This window comes from Eucyclogobius newberryi, unplaced genomic scaffold (genome assembly GCF_026437365.1).
Source record: "Eucyclogobius newberryi isolate DKJ021-1_F unplaced genomic scaffold, fEucNew1.0.hap1 SCAF_11, whole genome shotgun sequence".
NCBI lineage: Eukaryota > Metazoa > Chordata > Actinopteri > Gobiiformes > Gobiidae > Eucyclogobius > Eucyclogobius newberryi.
The window spans coordinates 22,723,430-22,743,896 of NW_027315735.1; the positions used below are offsets into that span (position 1 = coordinate 22,723,430).

The 20,467-nt window shown below is 38.4% G+C and overlaps 1 protein-coding gene across 1 annotated transcript; it reads right to left on the reverse strand.

The window, feature by feature from the left end:
* Positions 1 to 3,820: 3,820 nt before the first annotated feature.
* On the reverse strand, positions 3,821 to 20,348 carry abcb7 (ATP-binding cassette, sub-family B (MDR/TAP), member 7). Its single transcript, XM_072438572.1, has 16 exons — positions 20,175 to 20,348; positions 19,519 to 19,599; positions 19,356 to 19,433; positions 17,163 to 17,282; positions 15,669 to 15,801; positions 14,114 to 14,382; positions 13,406 to 13,494; positions 13,178 to 13,265; positions 11,641 to 11,815; positions 11,041 to 11,198; positions 8,321 to 8,484; positions 8,092 to 8,221; positions 7,619 to 7,790; positions 6,622 to 6,725; positions 5,975 to 6,082; positions 3,821 to 4,907 (listed from the first exon to the last, which is right to left on the reverse strand). The coding sequence occupies exons 1-16, from the start codon at positions 20,322 to 20,324 to the stop codon at positions 4,689 to 4,691; spliced, it is 2,238 nt and encodes a 745-aa protein (XP_072294673.1). The 5' UTR covers positions 20,325 to 20,348; the 3' UTR covers positions 3,821 to 4,688.
* Positions 20,349 to 20,467: the final 119 nt, after the last annotated feature.

The window sequence follows — 20,467 nt, forward strand, 5'->3', positions numbered from 1 at the left end:
GTATGGTGTAATTCCTCAGGTACACAGTAGTAAACAAAGGGCTTCAAATAATCTTTCTATTTCTAAATAGCAGTATTTAATTGAAAGGAAAAAAAAACAAAGTGTCAATTCAATATCCTACAATTTTTTCAATCCCAAAATCGCCAATCAATTGACAGCTGGCACCCTGGAGCTCCACATGTTAGAGTTGCATGGTAATTTGCATTAATGATTTTTTGATTAATCTTTAAAGCTCTGGAGACATGTACATTTTGAGAAGAGTGTACAGACCAGCTAGACTTATGGTTAATTGTGCGTGTGTTTGTACCTTATAAGAGATCAGATCCTCTATAATTAATAGTCTTGACAAACAAAAGGGCTTTTTTGTTTATTGTGCAGAAATTAACAGACTCTACCCAGCTCTACTTTATTCTTGTGAGAAACGAGCCTTCAATAATCAAAAGATCTAGATGAATTTCAGCACTTTATCATAACCTTACTCATTAAACTAAGGGCTGTTGTAATGGGTTGTAATTATTGCCATCTTTCTTTGGCCACTTTTAAATGTACTAATATAATACAAGAACACAGTGTGAGCAAATAACTAGCCTTAAGGTCACATGGTCCTCACACTTTTCTCCAAAAATAGTAAATATTCTATCTGGAATATCTTCATAGGGGATAGCTCAAGGGAGTTAACTGTAATAATGTGTAGTGTAAAGTATAATTGGGCTATAGTAGAGACAGTATAGGAAATTAAGTATTATTATTGGCCTCCTCTGCATTTGTAAGGAGAGTTGAAATGTTAGCCTTTGTATTATATTGTAGCGCTTAATACATTAAATAATTTCACTGAAGCACAGACTTTTTGAGGGCATCTTTTACGTCTTAATTTTTCCATGAAACCAAAGCTCAACACTGTGACTGCAGCGGGTAAACACAATTTATATGCCTAGCTTTGTTTTTTTCTTTTGATCTCCATAGTAACCTCACATTTGCTATAACTGCAAACAATATAGCAGGGATGTCGTTAGACCTCTTAAAGGTGGGCTTCTTACCAAGACCCACTAAAATTGCCTTTAACTGGTCAAATTTGCTTTGTTTATAAGTCCATTCTAGTGTTTCCGATTACTTATTTGTTTGCATAAACATTTTAAATGCAGCTATGAGCCGTAGTCCCACTCCTGTTTGCACCTGGGCACCACACCACACCTCGCTGAACGTTTTATAGACTTTTCTTTAAAATTACATCAACATGGGCAGGACAGGGGATAGAGCTGGGCAAGAGCAGGGACAGGAGATGGGCAAGAGCAGGAGCAGGAGCAGGACATGGTCAGGAGCTGGGCAAGAGCAGGACAGGGGCAGGAACAGGACAGGGACAGGAGCTGGGCAAGAGCAGGACAGGGGCAGGAACAGGACAGGGGCAGGAGCAGGAAAGGGCAGGGAACAGTTAGGCCTATTATGATTTAGCCATATGTGCAAGCAGCAAATTCAGTTTTACTCTATTGCATTGATACAAAATTCCAGCTCATGGGTAAATATAATTGCACAAAAGACTTTTACAATTAATATATAAACAACATTTAGATTAATTACATTTTTGAGTCAAAGCGAATAGGCAAGAATGAGAGTAAGGTGTTGGTCATATTTAATTCGTGCCGAATTCAGATGGCCAAATATGTAATAATTAACTAATATGTATGTCAGAGCGGCAGACATAATTGATGCCACTTAGTCCCAGAGCAGACTGCACAGGGTAAATAATGGGACGAGTCCTGTGGGACAGCGGCAGCGTGTGGGGATACATTTGAGTACTTACAGTACTGCATAGTACAGCAATGGAACAAAATATAAAAGTATTAAACATATTACCTCCTCTGGTGTTAATTCAGTGTTAAATTAGAACTAGTTTCACTTAATGCATCTCAATGTATTTTGAAAGTTGTTAAATTAAAAGTGTGTTGTTGTGAATTGCTGGTCACAGACTTTCATCTTATATTAGCTCTGCATGGCCTGGATCCACCAATATATGCTCAGAAGTTACATCACCCCCAGTTTGCCGCAGCAGGGAAGCAGAGCAAGAAATGGTAACAGCAAACTTTGAGTATTTACCCAAAGAATAGCTGTGTGTGCTTAAGTAGCTGCATCTGTGAATATTCATCCTCATTTTGACCAGAAGCACTGATATAGTACACAGGGATTACGCATATAAATTCACACTCCCACACAAAACGGTGGAAATAACTACATCTTCTCCGAGGCCTTGATGCATATTTATCAGGACCATGTGCCCTCGGCCACACACTGGTTGGTGGTATGTGGAATACAGGAAGTGAGCTGGTCTCTGCCGGTGGATCTTCTTCCATGATTGCCCTCAGCTTCATATCCACAAACTCACTGGCCACAAAAGTTCATCAGATATTTGATGTGTGGGGTCATAAACTCATGACATTACCAGTTCACATGAGGCAACAGTTCCCACCAGGTTAACAGTAGAATATCAACATGTGATTGACCAATTATAAGAATACACTGTTGGTGAATCGTTTGTCAATGTCTCTATATCATTTGTACAACATTTTCAAAGCTTATTACGCTTTATGCAGACTTTTAAGCTATGCCGCGAAAACTACTAAATGCAACACAGTCCAGGTTTAGGAAATCTACTCTTGTCAGTTCAGGGCAAGGACTGCCCCTGCGGACACACCTAAGAGTGAGGCAGTCTAAATGAGGCTAACAACTAGAGCTGCTAACATTTACCTGTAAGTTGGCTACATTGTAAATAGGAAAAATATTTTTAGTGCTGAAATTATAATTGTTGAGTACTTATAACGACACACGCAATTCACTTTGTGGCTTAATTGGATGACACCATGCAGCAGTAACAAGCATTTTGATCTTAAATGTACTGGATTAATCATATTTGAAAACATAGATTTAAAACACAACAAAAAATCTGGTATTTTTCTTACATCATCATACTAACATGGCTAAAAGTTAAAGAAATAGATGATTCTGTGTGTTTGTGTGCCATCTTTTTAACACAATGGACCATCTGTGTCAAAAATAAAGCATTTAAATGATGATAGCCTCCATCCCCTTGTTGAGAGTAGGCTAGTAGTGAGAAATATACAATTCAATGCATAATTCCTCTCATCAGCAGGCCCTCTGGCCTTGACTATCACAACACAAATTTATTTCATGGAAATTAGAGGGGGAAAAAAAAGTTAAGCAGTTTTAAAGAAAGCCCGAGCACATCACAGTGGAGGCCGCTCACTGAATGATTAGCATATACAACCTGTCTGAGGCTGCAGTTTAACTGTGTTAGGAGTGGCTAATGAATAGTCCCATAATCTCTTCCTGGGTTAGATTAGAAGGACACCATCAACATGCAGTCATCAGCACATCCCTCTGACGCTTGAAAGAAGACTTATCCAACCAGTGATCATCACTTTGGCCCCCTTTAAAACCAGGGCCAGGGCCTTATCAAAGTTGACTTTCAACAATTAAGTGTTGCATCCTTAGCAACCAGGGCAAGAAATTACTTGGCAGCAAAACAGGTTATGTGTTTATTATGACATGTTTTTGGCTATATTCTGTTTCAATTACATCTTGATTGTTCAGTATATGTACTCCAAAAGTACTGGTGAATAGGTTGTTAATAGGGTCAATATAGGTAAATATAGGTCTTGCTCTTCTTACTTATTGTGTTAATTGTAACAGGGATCAATCATCCTTAAACCACAAAATATTGGGACTGCTCAAACTCAGTACTGGGTTATTCCCCGACTTGGATTTTATGTTCTTATGTAACACCATTTAATTGAAATATTCAGACAGGTTTGTTATTTTGAAAAAAGTTTTCTTTTATTTATCAGTTCCTAATTTTTTTTCACACAATAGATGAATCCGAACAATACAAGCTGTATATAGAGTCAATGGTCATAACGTTTTATTATCGATTATTACCAAAAGGTGCGCAACCAAAAGTGCCCTCAGAAATAAGGACATAATACATCTAGCCTTCATAAAGAAGTGTACATAATGGTCTAGACAAAATGTTAAAATACCAACTATGTTTTCAACAGTCACCGACATGTTCACAAGAAAAATATTCCAGGTCAGGATTTTAAATAGTATTTTTCTACTCATTATTCGAGTGGCTTTTATTATTGTATGCATGAATAATGTTAATGTGAAAAGGTTTCAAGTTTTCACCAATAAAAAGCAGTGTAATTGTGAAATTTCAGCTTCGGCAAAAGATAATAATAAATCTGATGGCCAAAAAAAATCAAATACAAGCAGTACAATATATTTGTTTTTTTTATTAGAATAGAGTCCCATCTAAGTTTTTGAAATAAATTAAATATAAAATATATAAAATGAGTTCTGTCCATGTCCAGAGCAGAATATCTTTACATAAGTTTGTATTTGTTTGTTATAAATGTGATGTAAAAATGAAGGGCAGCCGTGTTGACAGCAGATGTCTTACACATATGTGATATACAGGTCTCTTTATACATCGCTTCAGCTGAGGAAACTGGCATTCAAGCTTCATCTCTGGACAGCAGCCAGTGTGAAAAAGGCTTCCAGTTCTGATCCTCTTCACTCGCTCAGGTGAGCGGGGCCCATCACCAAAAACTGGAGACTTGGATGGATGTTGTTTCCCCCCAGAGCAGGTATTCCAGCTCCGAGTCTGAATGAGACTCTCAGCAGGAGCAGTTCCCACAGCCCTTCACACTGTTGACAATCTCTTCCTGGAGTTTCTTCCTCTCCTCTTCTTTTTGGGACAAGCGCTCTGCTGGTGCCTCCGAGGTGCTCTGGTTGCTGCTCAGTATCTTGCTGTTTTGCGTGTTCCACAAATCTGCGTACAAACTGTTGGGAATACTGAGAAGGACCTGGTGGCTGCCTCTCTCTGCCACTTTTCCCTGGATTAAAAACACAAAAGATAAAATCATGTCAGAAAGACAGACACTGTAAACAGCAAGTTAGGGTAGTATAAACGGTGACTCTTTTAGCCATCATCTCATAGTGTGCTACACTGACCACACTGCTGAGACGTGTGCTCCCCTAGAAAGCTTACCGCCTCCCCAACAACTGTTGCATTTATCACCAAAATATGGCTCTCATACACAGACGCACATTCACACGCAGAAAACACACTTCCCTCCCACACAGTGCAACACAAATGAACCTGCCCCTTCCCCCACTTTACATGAGCGTGCAGGGGTGTTGGCACCGTCTTTAGTGCACACAAGATGAGCATGTGACTCCTTCCGTTCTTTATTTTAATGAGCACCCCAGGCAGTCTTCTGCTGGTGACACCGGCAAAGGCAACAGAGATGACACGCAAACATGCATTCACACCACACTCCTCTGATCCCTCCCATCTGACAGGAAAACATGGAACCACAAATGGACACTTGCTGCAGTTCTGAGAAAGAGCTTCCCCTGTCAGATACGGAGGATATGTTACTTAATTTATGTTCCATACTGCAGCACACCTGCAGTGACACCTTCACCTTGATATTTATATCCGTTTTAACTGTGGCTTCATGACATTTAAACAACTCAGGGCAATTTACAGTAAAGAAATATGCAGATAACTATGTCGATGGAAAGGCACTATTCGTATACAGTTTCATCTGTGTCTGGACGATGGCCCATACTTTATTAGTCACAAATACAAATAAGACATGCCATCTGACCAAAACAGCTAGTTGGGTCTGACTGATTTAATGAGCCCTTATGGGGAACATAATATGTACGTGCTGTTGTTGTGGACTTTAATGAGAAAAGCTAAATTGGAAATAAATAATAGCAGACACTCCTTTCTCTGTGTGTCAGACAGTTTGACAGGGGAAAAAATAATAATTTAAAAGCAAATGTAACTAATTGAACTGGCAATGAAAACAATGTTCTAAATTATTGACCTCTATCATTATCTGCTTCTTTGAAAAGTGAAAAAGTCCCATCTATCACTGGGACGTCTTACCTGACTGAGCACGATGATCTCATCTGCATCGACGATGGTGGAAAGTCTGTGGGCAATGAACACTGAGGTCCTGTCCTTTACCATCTCTTTCATGGAAGTCAGAATGTTCTGGAAGAAGACAAACACAGTATCAATGTTAAGCTTCACAAGAGGATCAACAAATCCAAAGAAAAATACTTTCTTCAGTTAGTAATAATAGACCTGAGGCATGAGGTGAAAAAACATGAATGACAGGATATATATGAAATGTGCTCAAAATGCCAGGTTGCTCAGCAACAATACCTTCAACTGTGTTTTTAAATAATTAAGTCGATATACTAATGCACAGTAAAAAAAAATCCCAGTTAAACAGATCTACATAATAACTGTAACAACATACAGTTTTGTCTTATAATATTATATTCACAGAGGCTGTCTTAAGCAGTAGATTAAAGGCAGAAGCAGCTGCAGCTTGAGGCAGACACACATGGGCATGGTGACCATGTTGGGGGGTTTACCACATGTCACAGCAGGTAAGAGGCTCAGTGGGGTTACAGTGCATCTCCAGCAGGTGATTGGGTTGGTGCTTGTTCTTGTAAATGAGCATGCGGCAACAAGAAGGTGGAGTTAAGTGCATGTTTTCTGAGTCACTGTTTTTTCATACACACCTCTTCTGTTATAGAGTCAAGGGAGGATGTCGCTTCATCATACAGGAGAATAGGTGGATGTTTTAATATGGCACGAGCAATGGCAACGCGCTGCTTCTCTCCACCTAAAACACATGAAATAAATATTTCCACACTAGAACAACCAGGCTTTAACTAACTCTTTCAAACAGCCAGGAGGTAATTTATTTTAGCTTGATCAAGGACATTCATTATTATATTACAAAAATGTTCAAAATCTGACAAACCTGGATATGGCTCAGATGCTGAGGCTGGCATGGCCAATTAGGCTTTTTTTATTTTTAAATAACTTTTTGGACAGAACATTCTGTGGTTTCACTATTAATTTGGATTTAAAGAAATGGAAGTCGTTCTAGAACCTCCAAACACACAAGAGGATGCAAAACGTTCAGGAAAAGTAATGAACAGGATGGACAAAATTACCTTTTACCCATTACTACATTCTAGTGTAGTAATAGTAATAATAATAGTAATAATGACCACAGTTTAAATCTATATTCACCAGGCAGAGGCTTTACTGAAATACAATCCGTAAGCCAGAATGTAATTGGCATTACTCTGCTTTCATTTTGTTCTCACTCCAAATAAAGAAATCTGTGTTGCCAGTGATTGTGTCTTGAATGCTGAGTGGAAGTGAACAGTCAGTTTACAGGGGCTAAATGAGTTGAATGATAATCGCAGTCAAATACTACACTTGTCTGCATCCGGATTACTCCATGCACAGTAAGCAGAGGACATAAATAAAAATAAATTGTGATTTGTGAATAAGTTAATTATTTCCATAGGACTCCTAAGCTTCAATTCTTACTCAATGTATTAATGACTTTTTCGATAATGCTATTAATAAATTAATGATTGTATTACACACTTAAAAAATTCACTGCCTGACAACATTGCAATTATGAGTTTAAATTTTCAAAAACAGAAATACAAATTGCACTGTATAAAGAGACAGATATTGAAACATGACGTGGCTGACCTGACAGCTTCAGGCCTCGCTCCCCGACCTGCGTGTCATAGCCGTGGGGCATCTTGAGGATAGCGTCGTGGAGGCCTGCGAGACGTGCGACCTGGTACACATCCTCTGTCGTGGCATTCATGTTCCCATACTGCAGGTTGTAGAATATTGTGTTGTGGAAGAGCACAGCGTCCTAGAGACGAAGAGAAAAATGAGCGTTTAGAGCTTTTTAGCTGCTTAGATACAAATAGAGGACAGCACAAAAAGACCGGTAAGAGGCAGAGAGAAAGAATAAATGACAAAAGTATACAGTAGTTTGCCTACCATCTGTTCAGATAAGCCTGTGAGCTCACTGCAGTGGATTCAGCTTTTGTCAATGGTTTAACAATTTGTTGTTTAGATTTTCATAATCTAATAATGATTTTAATTTTCTTTTCAGTCATCGTCCTACATATACAAAATGTGTCTTTTTGTGAATGTGGTGCGAGTCAAACCTGAGGTATAACCCCCAGAGCTTTCCTCAAGCTGTCAAGGCTGACTTCTCGGATATTCTGCCCCGCAATGTAGATGTTCCCCTGCTGTGGCTCATAGAAGCGGAACAGCAGCCGCACAATGGTGCTCTTCCTGAAAGCAGAACAAATAATCAGCTTGCCTCAGCCTCCAGATGATATCAGCTGATATTACTGACTACACAAATGACAAAGCATGTTGACAGTTACCTACCCTGACCCACTACCGCCAACTATAGCAACCTTTTTTCCAGCGGGCACGTCGAAAGTCACTCCATTTAACACTTTTTGGCCCTCCAAGTATTCAAAGTAGACATCCTCAAAGCGAATGGTGGCCTCCTGTGGTGTGATGGCTAAGGCTGGGGCAAGATCCTTCTCCTAGAGCAAATCATCAGAGGGATTAGTCGATTGAAGCAGAAAAAAAGAGATATAGAAGAACTATCGGCATAAGGGGCCTAGTATGATGCAATGATAGTCCAACACCTTGTAAAAGGAGGTTAATACAGAAAACAGAGCCTTCACACGCTTCAAATAGCTCTAGTCCTGAAAGCAAATGCAAAAGTATTTTCAAAGGACATGTGAAGCTTACATATTGTCCTTGGTTGTCACTTACAACCAATGGGCACAAAAACAATAGTGCATACAATATATAGTTGTAGCTCTAAAAAGTAAAGGCTGTAAATATCATCTCAGGATACTTCAGAGTCTTCACCTCAAAACAATAATTATTAATATCGTGCAGAGTTTATAATGGCATTGGTGTGCGTCACTGCAATTACTTTTTTATTTTAGACATATTTTTCTGACAGTAATTTCTTGCAAATAAAGCTTACTTAAGACTTAGTATTATAGTACAGTTTTCTTGTTTATGTATGTTTTGTGATTGTTCCGTATATTAATCACAATTGGGCCATAATTTTTCAATGGTATAATCAGAGTTTTAAGTGGCATTAGTGTTCTGTGCCAGGTTTAATTAAATATGTGGATATAGAGGCAGCAATTCCCCCAAAAAACGGTATCCTCATGCTAAAGATGAACATAGAACACAGTTAGAGACGTTGGCATGAGTCAGATGGTACAAAAAAAAAAAAAAATCAAGCTTCCTTCCACCTGGATTTTGACCCGAGAAAAGACTTCGAGCAGATGGTGAAGAAAACATGTTCTCCTCAAACAGAGCATATCCTTCGACCTTTGGCCAGCTACAATATGTTGTAAGAACTTTTTTAGAATATAAGACGTCCGTATGGAGTCAAACTGCACAGATGTCGAGAGTGTAGAAAATAAGTCAGTCACACACTAACTCACAACACCCCCTGCACCTTCAACTAAGGCAGGGCAATACGACGTGATGTTATAAAATTATATGTGTCAGCTCAGGTAGTTACCGGCTTTGCTCCTCTTCCCAACTACTTTTAAAATTGCCTTGAGCTTCAAAAAGCTGGGAAAATCGGCTTTTACCTTCCTGGCACCATGGTCTTAGAATAATTTACAAAAAGACCTTAAATTGGAATCTGTAGAGTCACTTGATAAGTTCAAGAAAATTGTAAGAAGTGTGGTGACTGAGAAGGTTTTCTTGAGAAAGTTGTTTTTGAATCGTAATATAATATGACTTTCTGTACTGTGTTGATTGTGTTGGTTGCTGCCAAAGAAATTCTGATTCCCAATGAAACTTCCTGGTTAAAATAATAATAATTTCATTCCTGTAAATCTACTGTAAATTTGTGTACATAGTAAGCCTATTTTTATCCTTATTTTTTTATCTTAAAGCCTATTTTTACTTTTTTATCTTATAGCAACTTGACTTGTTTTTCTTTTTTGACTTATATAGGTTGTTTTATCGTTGTTCATTGTTTTATGTTGCACCGAATCACCAAAGCAATTTCCTATGTTTGTGAATTCTGTAAATTGACAATGGCAATAAACCTTTTCTGATTCTGATATGAGAGATTTAACCAATCACAGAGCTGTATCCTTTCAGAAGTAGATAGCTTTGATTCTCTTCATTGAAAGAGTGTTCTATATTCTAACATGGATATGACATTTGGCTACATTTCCCCTCGTTTGTAACTACAAGCCCACATTTTGAGTGCATCAAAAGCATAACAACAGGCATAGGATTAACGAACATCATGACTTTCCCATTTTATATTCAGCTCTCAGTGAGATTATCTGTTGTACACATAAAAACACCCAGACTAAAACAAAGCCAGACCAGCAGTTTCTAGTGCATTAACTACACAAGTCCTTTTATGAAAATCTCAAAAGAATGATTTATACGCTGCTCAGCACAAGCATCATTTAAGACAATTCACTTGCCAAATCTCAATAAATGTTAACTAATTGCTATCTTCCGCATTGACTGACAAATGTACAATATATGTGTTAAGAATGCAATATGAATAAAAGTGTGGCAAACCCAACATTCCAATAATCTACAATACATTTACAAATGAGCTTGAAACAGATGAGAAAATCTCATGTTGTTGCTACATAAGTAACTCAATTTCTTTATTAATTTTCTCATTTAAATCCGCCTATGCCAGTTACTCTGGGTCTCGTCATAGGGTTAACAACAGAAGACAGCAGAAGATATTTACAGTACTTAGGGCACATGCAAGTTATAGTTTATATATTGTTGAGGAAATGTAACCGGTTAATTGTGTTAAACTGTATTTATTTAGGGTGCACAGGTGGATCTTGAAAATGAGACATAACCTGAGACATTAACTTAAGCTTTTATAAAAAGCAATCTACTGACCACTTAAAACACTACAGTAGACAATTGGAAAATGTATGCCTACAAAAAACACTACACGAGGACTGATATATTCAGAAATCGTTATGGTTTTAGATGGAAGAATTTCAATTCATTTAGTTCTCCATCTACACGATAATAACCTGAATTGAGAAGAGTACAGCACACAAACGGATTACCTTAATGTTGGTGTCAATGTTGAGCAGAGTAAAGAGCGTGTTCATGTCTATTAGCGCCTGCCTCGTCTCTCTGTACACCGTTCCCAGGAAGTTGAGTGGGAGAGAGAGTTGGAAGAGCAGGCCATTCACCATCACCAGGTCTCCCACTGTCATTGTGCCTAAATAAGAACAACACAGCATCTTACACGGATGACACATTACATGGACGACAAACTAAAAAGTAAATACTGCTCATTCATACTCTAAAAGCAGACAAAAGCTGAAACTGTCCAAATCTTTTCCCACCTACTGTGATTTCATTTTCTCCATCAAGGCCATTTTACTTTCTATTCACGGCACTTTTTCATCCTTGCTGTGTTTTGTTCCCATTTGGTTTCAATTATTCAGTTCACTTATGGGTTTACCTCCAGCTTTCTCATTGCAAGTCTGACGCTTGTGTCCTGCATATTTTCGCGTGCGTGTTTTCTGGCGCTGATAAAGGAGTTGCACAGAGCATTTTGTTGATACACACTTTCATGGGCGCATTGTGATCACCTCTAAAACTCAACAAACCCACAGCTTTCACTTCTGACACTCGGAGTAGATATAGGGTTCACTCACCGGCAGCGATGCCTTTGCTGGCTAACAACATAATGGCAGTGAGGCCGGCGCTGAAGATGGCGCTTTGACCAAAGTTGAGCGCGGCCAAAGTCGACGTGGTTTTCAAAGACGATGACTCATAGATCTTTAGGAACGCATCATATTTTTCAGCCTCATACTTCTCATTGTTGAAGTACTGCCGACAGGTTAAAGAAGACATGGATAAAAACAAGACAAGAAAAAACTATTAGATTAGAGACATTAAACTTGTAAGAAAGAAGGCTACATTTGTTCGTGGCGACTGCTGCGGACAAAAACATGGGTCTAGAAAGTATTTTTTAATCCATTTCTTTCAAGTTTTTGTGGATCAAAAGTTCTTTATGAGTAATACTACAGGGGTATTTCACACATCTGTATTTACAGTACAATCATTGTTGATAGCAAAAAAATCATGGCTCTCTTAGGTCACACCAATTTAGATGTTTTTTTAATACAGTGCACTCTTTTTAGAAACACAAACTACAGCATCAAAACAACAGCTCTCTTTAACTCTCGCTGCCAATTACCTAATGCTGATGTTTGTTTAGTTGGCACTATTGTTTTGCCACTATGGTTAAGTGGGCGATTTGCTTTTTGCTCAGCGCTGGTGCAGTGCTACGACAGACAACCAATACATGATTACAACATAGAAAATATTGAAATGCGTGAATTTGACAAAAGAGAGGAAAAGTAGCACACTGAGGACAAGCTGAAGCAGGCAGGGTGTTGTGTTCAGGTTCCCAGCCAGCCCTTTGTGAAAGTGGAACGGATTTCTGAGTGGGCGGAGATCTAATTACATATGCACACTCACATCCAGAGTGATGCTAAATCAGGCCGCCTTGACACAGATGACACAAAACACGTTAAGAAAAACAAGACATAATGCAGCCACAAAAAATACTCAGACCTGTTACTGTTATCTGTATTAAATATGACTGGAGAGAAAAAGCCAAATGAGTATAAGTGCACTGAATATGTACAACAGATTTTACTTAGAAAAGTTTCCATTTATAAAGGCACTACTATGGTTTCTGCTTGTCCGCAAGTCCTAGTTTCAAAAATAAAACATAATTCAGTTCAGTCCAACTGATTCGGATTGATAATGTAACAAGACATACTGGAATCATTTAGCTACAGCATGTAACAACCAAAGCCTAATTTGTGACGCACAAGTTATCAATGAATTTACTCAAATCATATTATCATATGTTTATTACCCTTTAGAATATTAAATTAAAAAAATGACTTAAAATTTTACATTAAATTAAATGTACTTACTGCTTGTAAGTAACGTAGTATATGGAAATTATGAAAATGGCACTTGCACCAATGAAAGGAAACATCTTATTAGACCCATGTATTGTTCAGAAAACATTTTTTTTTGTCTACATTAAGTATATTGTAGCCAGGGTGCATCTGACTGCAGAGCAATAAAGCTGTAATAATATAAGATAAGATAAGATATTCCTTTATTGTCCCACATGGGAAATTACGTGACAGAAAGAGTGCATTGGTTTACCTTAACAGTCTCATAGTTAAGAAGGGAGTCTATTGCAGCATTTCCAGCATCATTGTCGGCTTTGTTCATTTCTATACGGAATTGCGTCCTGTGTACAAACGGACAATAGCGTAAAATGTATTGTTTTAGTGAGTCAATCAGCCAACAGTCATTGTAAATATACAGTCACATGTTGACAATAGTCATATCCTCAGAGAAATATAAACTAATGGATATGGTTATTGTTACCTCCACTGGGTGACGAGAATAGTGTAGATGGTGTACGCTGATAAAGTGCCCAAGGCTACTGCAGCAAACTGTCCTCCACATTTGTAATACTGTGGAAAGAGAGAGTCAGTCAATGCAGAGCGCCACTTACATGCTCTAAATGACTTCTGCACACATCAGAGCACTAGGCCTTGACAGCAGTATCACAAGGCCATTTGAAAATGTTTTGACCATTCCTATAGTAAATTGAGTGTTACAAATGGAGAAAAAAAATCAAGGAACTAATCATGCTAATGCTCAAGGCTATTTAGGCAATGAAGTCTTTCCTCATTACATGCAAGATGACGTCATGGCTTTGAGTAAAATGCTAGCATACAGCCATAGAAGGGTTTTTTCACTGATGAAGTTAAGGAGGGAGCAGCAGCTCAAATATAAGCTTGCTTTGGTTTTATGGCATGAATGTACTCCATATCACGCAGGTTTAGTGTTCTCAGAAGTATTAAACCATAATTTCATAAAGGAAGAAGTCAACATAAAATCATAAGATGTTTGCAAGCAAAAAAGGAAAAAGTAAATCTCTATGTTCTTATTAGATCACACAGAAACTAATGATAGTTAATATTTAAAACATTGGCCTCGAAGCGGCTAAAATATGACATCACTACTTTGTGTGAATATAGTAATATCTTCCCTGTGTGGGTTCACAAGTTTTGTATTTGTTTAACTTACAAGAATGGCACTGACGAGCCCCATCTCGAACACTGTAGGTCCTAGATTGAATACCAGCGCACTGAGGACAAAAGAGATGCCCCTTGTGCCTCGGTCGATGGCTTTGGACAGCGCCCCTGTTTGACGGCTGAGATGAAAACCCAGGTCGAGATTGTGCAAGTGAAGGAAGACATTCTTTGCAATTCGTCGAATTGAGCTCTGGGCCACTTTGCCGAACACAGTGTTCCTCAGCTCATTGAAGAGGGCCGCACAGGCCCGAGACGCACCATCTGGGAGAGTGAAGGAACAGACACTTTAGCACACCTGCTGTGAAAGGCAGGGACGATCCAACAGGCAATGGTGCTATCAAGAATAAATCTATCTTCACTGAGAAATGTTAGTGAGCACTCAAAGGTGAAAGGTGTGTTTTGACCTGGTCCTTTCTGTGCTTATCCAAGATTAAAGTTGAGGCACTTCAATCTTGATTAAGCCTAAAGTAAAATAAGATGTTTTTTTCTCATATTGTGTCCATAGGCCCTGCTGAGCTGGACCCTTAGTCAGGCAGACTCCTCTGTAATCACAGAGATGGACGTAATCTGTAAATTATGACTGCAGTGCTCCACAAAAGGAAGAAACCCACAAAGAATCATAGTGCAAGTGTGTGCTGAAATAATGTAAACATTCAGAAGCATTAGTTCTAAATCAACATTAATCCAGGATTAGACCTGTGCATGTGATAAAATATTGTGTCTAAAGATTTAGCAAATGTATCGTTTCTGGTACAATTTCACCTGTGTGAATAATGTGCTGAGACCAAAGTCTGGTAGTAATTGTTCTGTCAGTCGATCTTCATAGGGCTGTAATGTGGCATTAAATGGGAAAGCTCATATAATGAACATGTCCACATCTGACAAGAAAGGATGAGCACAGCACAACCTTTTCAGACAAATTACATACATCCCACAGCTTGTATATACCAAACCTGAGCATGGGGTGTAAATTGACCCAAAAATATATTTCCTTTCTCCTTTCACTAGAACCATTCAGCCTGTCTTGAACTCAGTTCATGTGCTCCAATTATTTCACAAGGAGCATTAGTGTGCCAGACTTAATGGGCTCATTAAAATAAGCGGCTGCAAAGCTTGGTGTAGATTGCAACTGACTGGTCACAAAGTCTTGCAATAGGTGCCGGGTCCATCTCGTTCAAAACAACCTCACTTCACACACTAACACTACATCTCACCTTTAGACTCTCTCACATGCACAAACTGGAACAAATACAAGAAGTACAAAGATATAGAGGGTTCTTAATACCAAACTTGTAAAATATAAATGTTGTCCTTAGCGATTCAGCATCATATAAACTGTTGATCTTGTGAGAAAAAGAGTTTTGTTCCTTCACAATAAGGTTGTGTGGCTGAAAGTATGACTTAGAGGAGCACAATGTAAATACTGCATCGAGGAGAAAGAGCATTGACATGAATGTTTGCAAAGGTCAGTGTTGATAATAGGGAGGCCCTCAGTCCCCTCGTGAGCAGAGCCAGATCAGTCCGTGCGGGGCATTTCTGGGACTCACATCCAATCAGCACAGCCGTTGCCATGGTAGCCACAGTGCTTGGCGCGTCATTCAGGTTCAGCATGTGTCCCGACATCTGGTTTAGCTCGTCCACCGCATACTTAAACATGAAGGGCACCGTCACATTGGTGAGCTGGGAGGACACAGAGACAGAGCATATTAGTCAGGCATATGCTCAATAACCCAAGTGTCATTTTCCTAGTTCTCAGTAGAGTCACTTCAACAGACAGATACAAATAGTGTTATGTGTTAACACAGCAGTCTACATGAACAAAAATGTGTTTTGTTTTTTCCTCTTTTGTTTGGGGCATGCATGCTACGCGTGTATTATTGTTACTGGCTTTTGGGCTGTGGGTGCGGAGCTGGTGCTTCCTGCTAATGGAATTGAAATGGTTATTAGGGCTAATTAAAAGCACAGGGACAGCTGTGTGAGTCAGGCGAGGCCGCTGCACATTAGGACAGCCAGCAGCTCATAGTGAAGAGTTTTCATTAGAAACACATTTCAGATGAGGCTCTCAGCCCCACACAGTGCAGCGCCTTTGTTAAGTTTAAAGAATGTATTATGTAGTTTTCGATCAGGCCACTATTTAAGTACCAAGTTAGGGAATTAAAACACACACATTTCAAATTATACGCTATACACTTTCAGTAATTTATCAAAGTGTGTACAGGGGGTAGTGTTCACCAAAATGCATGTACTGATAAATACCTTTTTTAATCCTAAATAAACACATGACTTTTAACTAGACATACCCCTGTCTCTATAGTAGTTTTCATATACATAAATGAAGGAAATTATAGTCAAATGTAATGTTTAAGTATTTTACCTTTATTTTACCAGGCATACAAATAAGAACGTATTCTTATTTACAATGTTGGGCTGGTTATAGCCATAAAGGACACAGATGCGAACACAATCAAGAGGCACATAATCAGATATTTGAAATCAAAAGTTCACTGATTGTATAGAGTGCAGAGGTGAGTGGGACAGCAACTACGCAATTATTTCGCTGATTTAAAAATTGCCTCTACTCTGCTGGAGGTATCAGTTCAAACAGAGAGAGTAGAGAAATTGAGGCTAACTCCAACCACGCAGGGAAATGGAAGGAGATAAGATTGCATACGCTCTCTCTCTTTTGTACACACTAGAGGGAGCCATGCTGAGCAGCAGCAGGACACACTACTATTTAGGAGCCGTGAATTTGTGATTGTTTTCCAGGGTGTAAATTAAGGACCATCAACAAAGGAAACAGGAAATGCATCACCGACAGATTGATGTGTGCAGGATTTTTTTTCAACAGACTAATCAAACTTTTGAACAATAACGGAGGTAACAGAAGTATCTTACAACAATGAATGTTTTTTTTTTTTCAGACAAAACATGACTTATTAAGCATATATACCTATGTTACATAAAAGGTAAAGTGAAAAATATTTAGTTTTGAGCCTCTTAGGTTTAGATGTGACATAAAAATAAAGATCAAGATAAAATACCTTAGCTCCAGCAAGTAGACCCAAGGAGATGGCAACACGAGCCCTCAGGTCTGGTCTATCTTTTGGCCACACATAAGATAGCATTGCAGACAGAATAGTTGTAGAATTTACCTCCTTCAACTGTCAAAGAAAAAAAAAGATATAAGAAAACCTTTATTTTTCACACAATGTGGAAACATCAGTGTTGCAAAGTGAATCAAATTAGGACAGAAAATAGAGAAATAAGGCTGGGCAAATACGGTAATCGAAAGATCAACAGATCGAGTCATGTGAAATTGTCAATTATTTGGGAGGGTTTTTGAATCGAGTCCACAGATGATCTTCTGTTAGTAAAAACATGTGGCTTTGAGATTAAAAATCTGTATAGTTTATGTTCATGAAATCATTATTAAAATGATTTAATATCTTTGTAAAAGACCAATCATGAGGTTTTTTTTTGCCATATTGCTCAGACCTATGAGAAAACATACTTGCACTGTGCAAGTAGTTTTTTTAACTACACATACATAAGTAAATTGTTTTAATTGTGTGTTTGCTTTGTATTATGTTATAGCTCATATTTAAAACAGTTGAGCGAAGTTTGTTTGCCCCTTAAAATAACATAAAATAATCAACGGTCAAAGTGTTGAGTAAAGGCTACAAAACAATTAAGTACAATAAGTGGCTATGATGACTATGGTTATGTATAGTACAGCATTTTGAAAAGAATAAAATTAATTTGGTGTATTTGTAGTGATTCACATTATGTTACAGAGTTGCACAGAAGAGCTAGAAACTGAACGCTACAGCCTGAAAGCAGCAGGAACATGGACACTAGAGCTGCAAGATATATTGCAATTGAATCAAAATCACAGACTGCAAGAATTTAAGTAGCATACTTTCATCTGTGAACAACAAAATATCCTGCCTTATTATGTATAAAAGTCCTGGTAATATAAACCCTGTAGTTAAGACTTGTACAAACTTGTTTTGAAATGCATTTTATTCTTTAACAGTTCATATTTCAGTTTTCTCTCAAATGTTGATGTTCCTGTATAGGTTTAAAATGTGAACTTTGAACTGAATCCTTCCATTAAAAACACAAATCGCAAATCAAATCACAATTGCTTGTCAGAAAAATCGTAATTACGGTAGATATTTTTCAAGTAGTTCAGCCTCAATCAAAAACATCTTTACCAAAATTCACCCCCCAAAAAACAGAATAAAAAACAAATTATCCGAACACACACATCGAAATCAAATATCAACTGAAGCCTCGTGGGAGAATGCTACAGTGGAGTCTCCAGGTGGACTTGGGGATCCAAACTGACACTACAAGTCCCTGGAGAGGCCTGGGCTGTCATCCCAGCTGAGGCTGCCAATGCGGCTGTTTACTCTCACTCCTCTACACACCTGCTACTGTGGCTCGATGGAGGCCAAAAAATATGCAGTAATTCCAGTAATCCGCTCAATATGGTAGGTCCACCGTTATATGGCACTACCTCAAGGCAAATCACAGCAAAAATGTGCCTAACACCTGCCTTTAATCAAATACAATCATGCAACACAGGGATTGGAGTAAAAGTTAATGCCCATGTAAGAATCTAGTATTTGAAATTAAATTCAGGGTCTCCTCCTTTTATTCAAATGTTGCCCAGCGCACTATTTCAAATTAATGTGAAAGCTTAGGCAGGAATGATGTTACTTTTGTTGCTTGTTTTACTTGTAAGAACTAGGGAAATGGAATAAGATAATTTAACAAGTTTATATAGTTTTAAACATTTAAACAGTGCACATATAAAGTTGAAATAAATCTGCTTGCACACCACTCTATACTGCCCACTTGAGGTGCAGTTACAGTAAAAGTAAGTGGCGGTTGCTTATAACAATGCACTGCGTATTTTGTTGAAGGTTCCTTGATGGACAAGTGCCCGTGTGATGTTTGAACAAAATATTGTTCCCACACTCATTGCTGTATAACGACCTTTATTGTCTTGAATGTATTATGAATTGTTCTATATGGACCCATTTGCAGTCAAAATAAAGTTTTTATAAAGTTTGAATGACTCGCAAAACCACTATAAAAACTACCAAAATGCACTGCTGTGTCTGACTCAGTAAATGTTGTTTTTCTTCACATGACACATTCTATGGTAAGGGCCAGTTCATTTGCTACAGAGAATCATAATAACAAGAGTTAAAACTTTTACTCACCACGTTCTTTGGATCTGCATTCAGCCTTCCTCCTGCATTTCCATGCCAGCAGGATCTTTTGTCTATTAGCTGCAAATGCTGTAAAAACATCCAAATCGGTTAATTGCCAATTTGTCTCAAAATATAACTACAGTTCTACAGTAAACAGTGAGCTGCTGCTGACCCTGGCGGCCTCCAGGATCTGTCGACTGTTTGCACATCTGTCTGAACTCCATGCTGCTGTTCTTTGGTTATTGGCTCTCAACTGTAACAGAGCACATGGAGTTAATCATTCAGTCAAGAGAATTCATTAAGCATTGTACATTTCATAACGTCAAAACGGAAGATGCATTAGAAAATAAAACAGGACAAAACACAAAAGCCCTACTCTAGTGTGAAAACAAACCCAACCCCCAAATGGGTTTGATGGCACGTGATAAAATTTATTTGGTAAATGGGTGGGACTAGGACCCTTATCTGGCACGTGACAGATACCGTAGGGCTAGCATTAAGTTTAAGTAGTATTATTTTCCACATGTGCTACAACTAAAGTCATTTGGCGTTACTGAAAAATAAATGTAGCGAAAAATATGTTGACATGTGATACACGCAATACAAATCTACCGGATCTTCTAGGGAACTTACATATTGCTTACAGTATAGCGCGTTCAAGTTACAAAAATCACGATGACATTGGAAGTAATACACAACATAGCTTTGCACTCAACCCGGTTATCTTTAAGATGCTATAAATCTCAATAATTTAACTCACAATGCGTCCTTTCCTACAAAATGTTACAAAAACACAATGTCCTTTACAAGTATTGCACTTCCACTTACTAAATATGTGTGTTGGTGTTTATGGTCCGCAACGTTTTCATTTCGACTTCTATTCCACACATGATATGAGCTATTTTGTCGAAGAATACACGCCAAATTTCGTCTTTGAAAGTAAAATCCACATTTTAGAGAAGCCAACATCGGCGCCATGTTTCCGCGTCAGGAGAGTCACGCCGGTCACGTCACATCCGGTATGCGACCGCGCCGTCAGCTAGCATAAGAGCTGGGTTGATTATTGTTATTATTTGAAAGGAAATGTCCATCTGATGTTTGTTATTCTACAACAGAATCGA

Excerpts from the sequence above, each read along its gene's own strand:
- abcb7 (XM_072438572.1), bottom strand. The coding sequence starts at position 20,324 with ATGGCGCCGATGTTGGCTTCTCTAAAATGTGGATTTTACTTTCAAAGA. Across the intron at positions 13,266-13,405 it reads ATTCTCGTCACCCAGTGGAG|GACGCAATTCCGTATAGAAA; the intron begins GTAACAATAACC and ends GTTTGTACACAG. Across the intron at positions 11,199-11,640 it reads CAGCAAAGGCATCGCTGCCG|GCACAATGACAGTGGGAGAC; the intron begins GTGAGTGAACCC and ends GTTCTTATTTAG.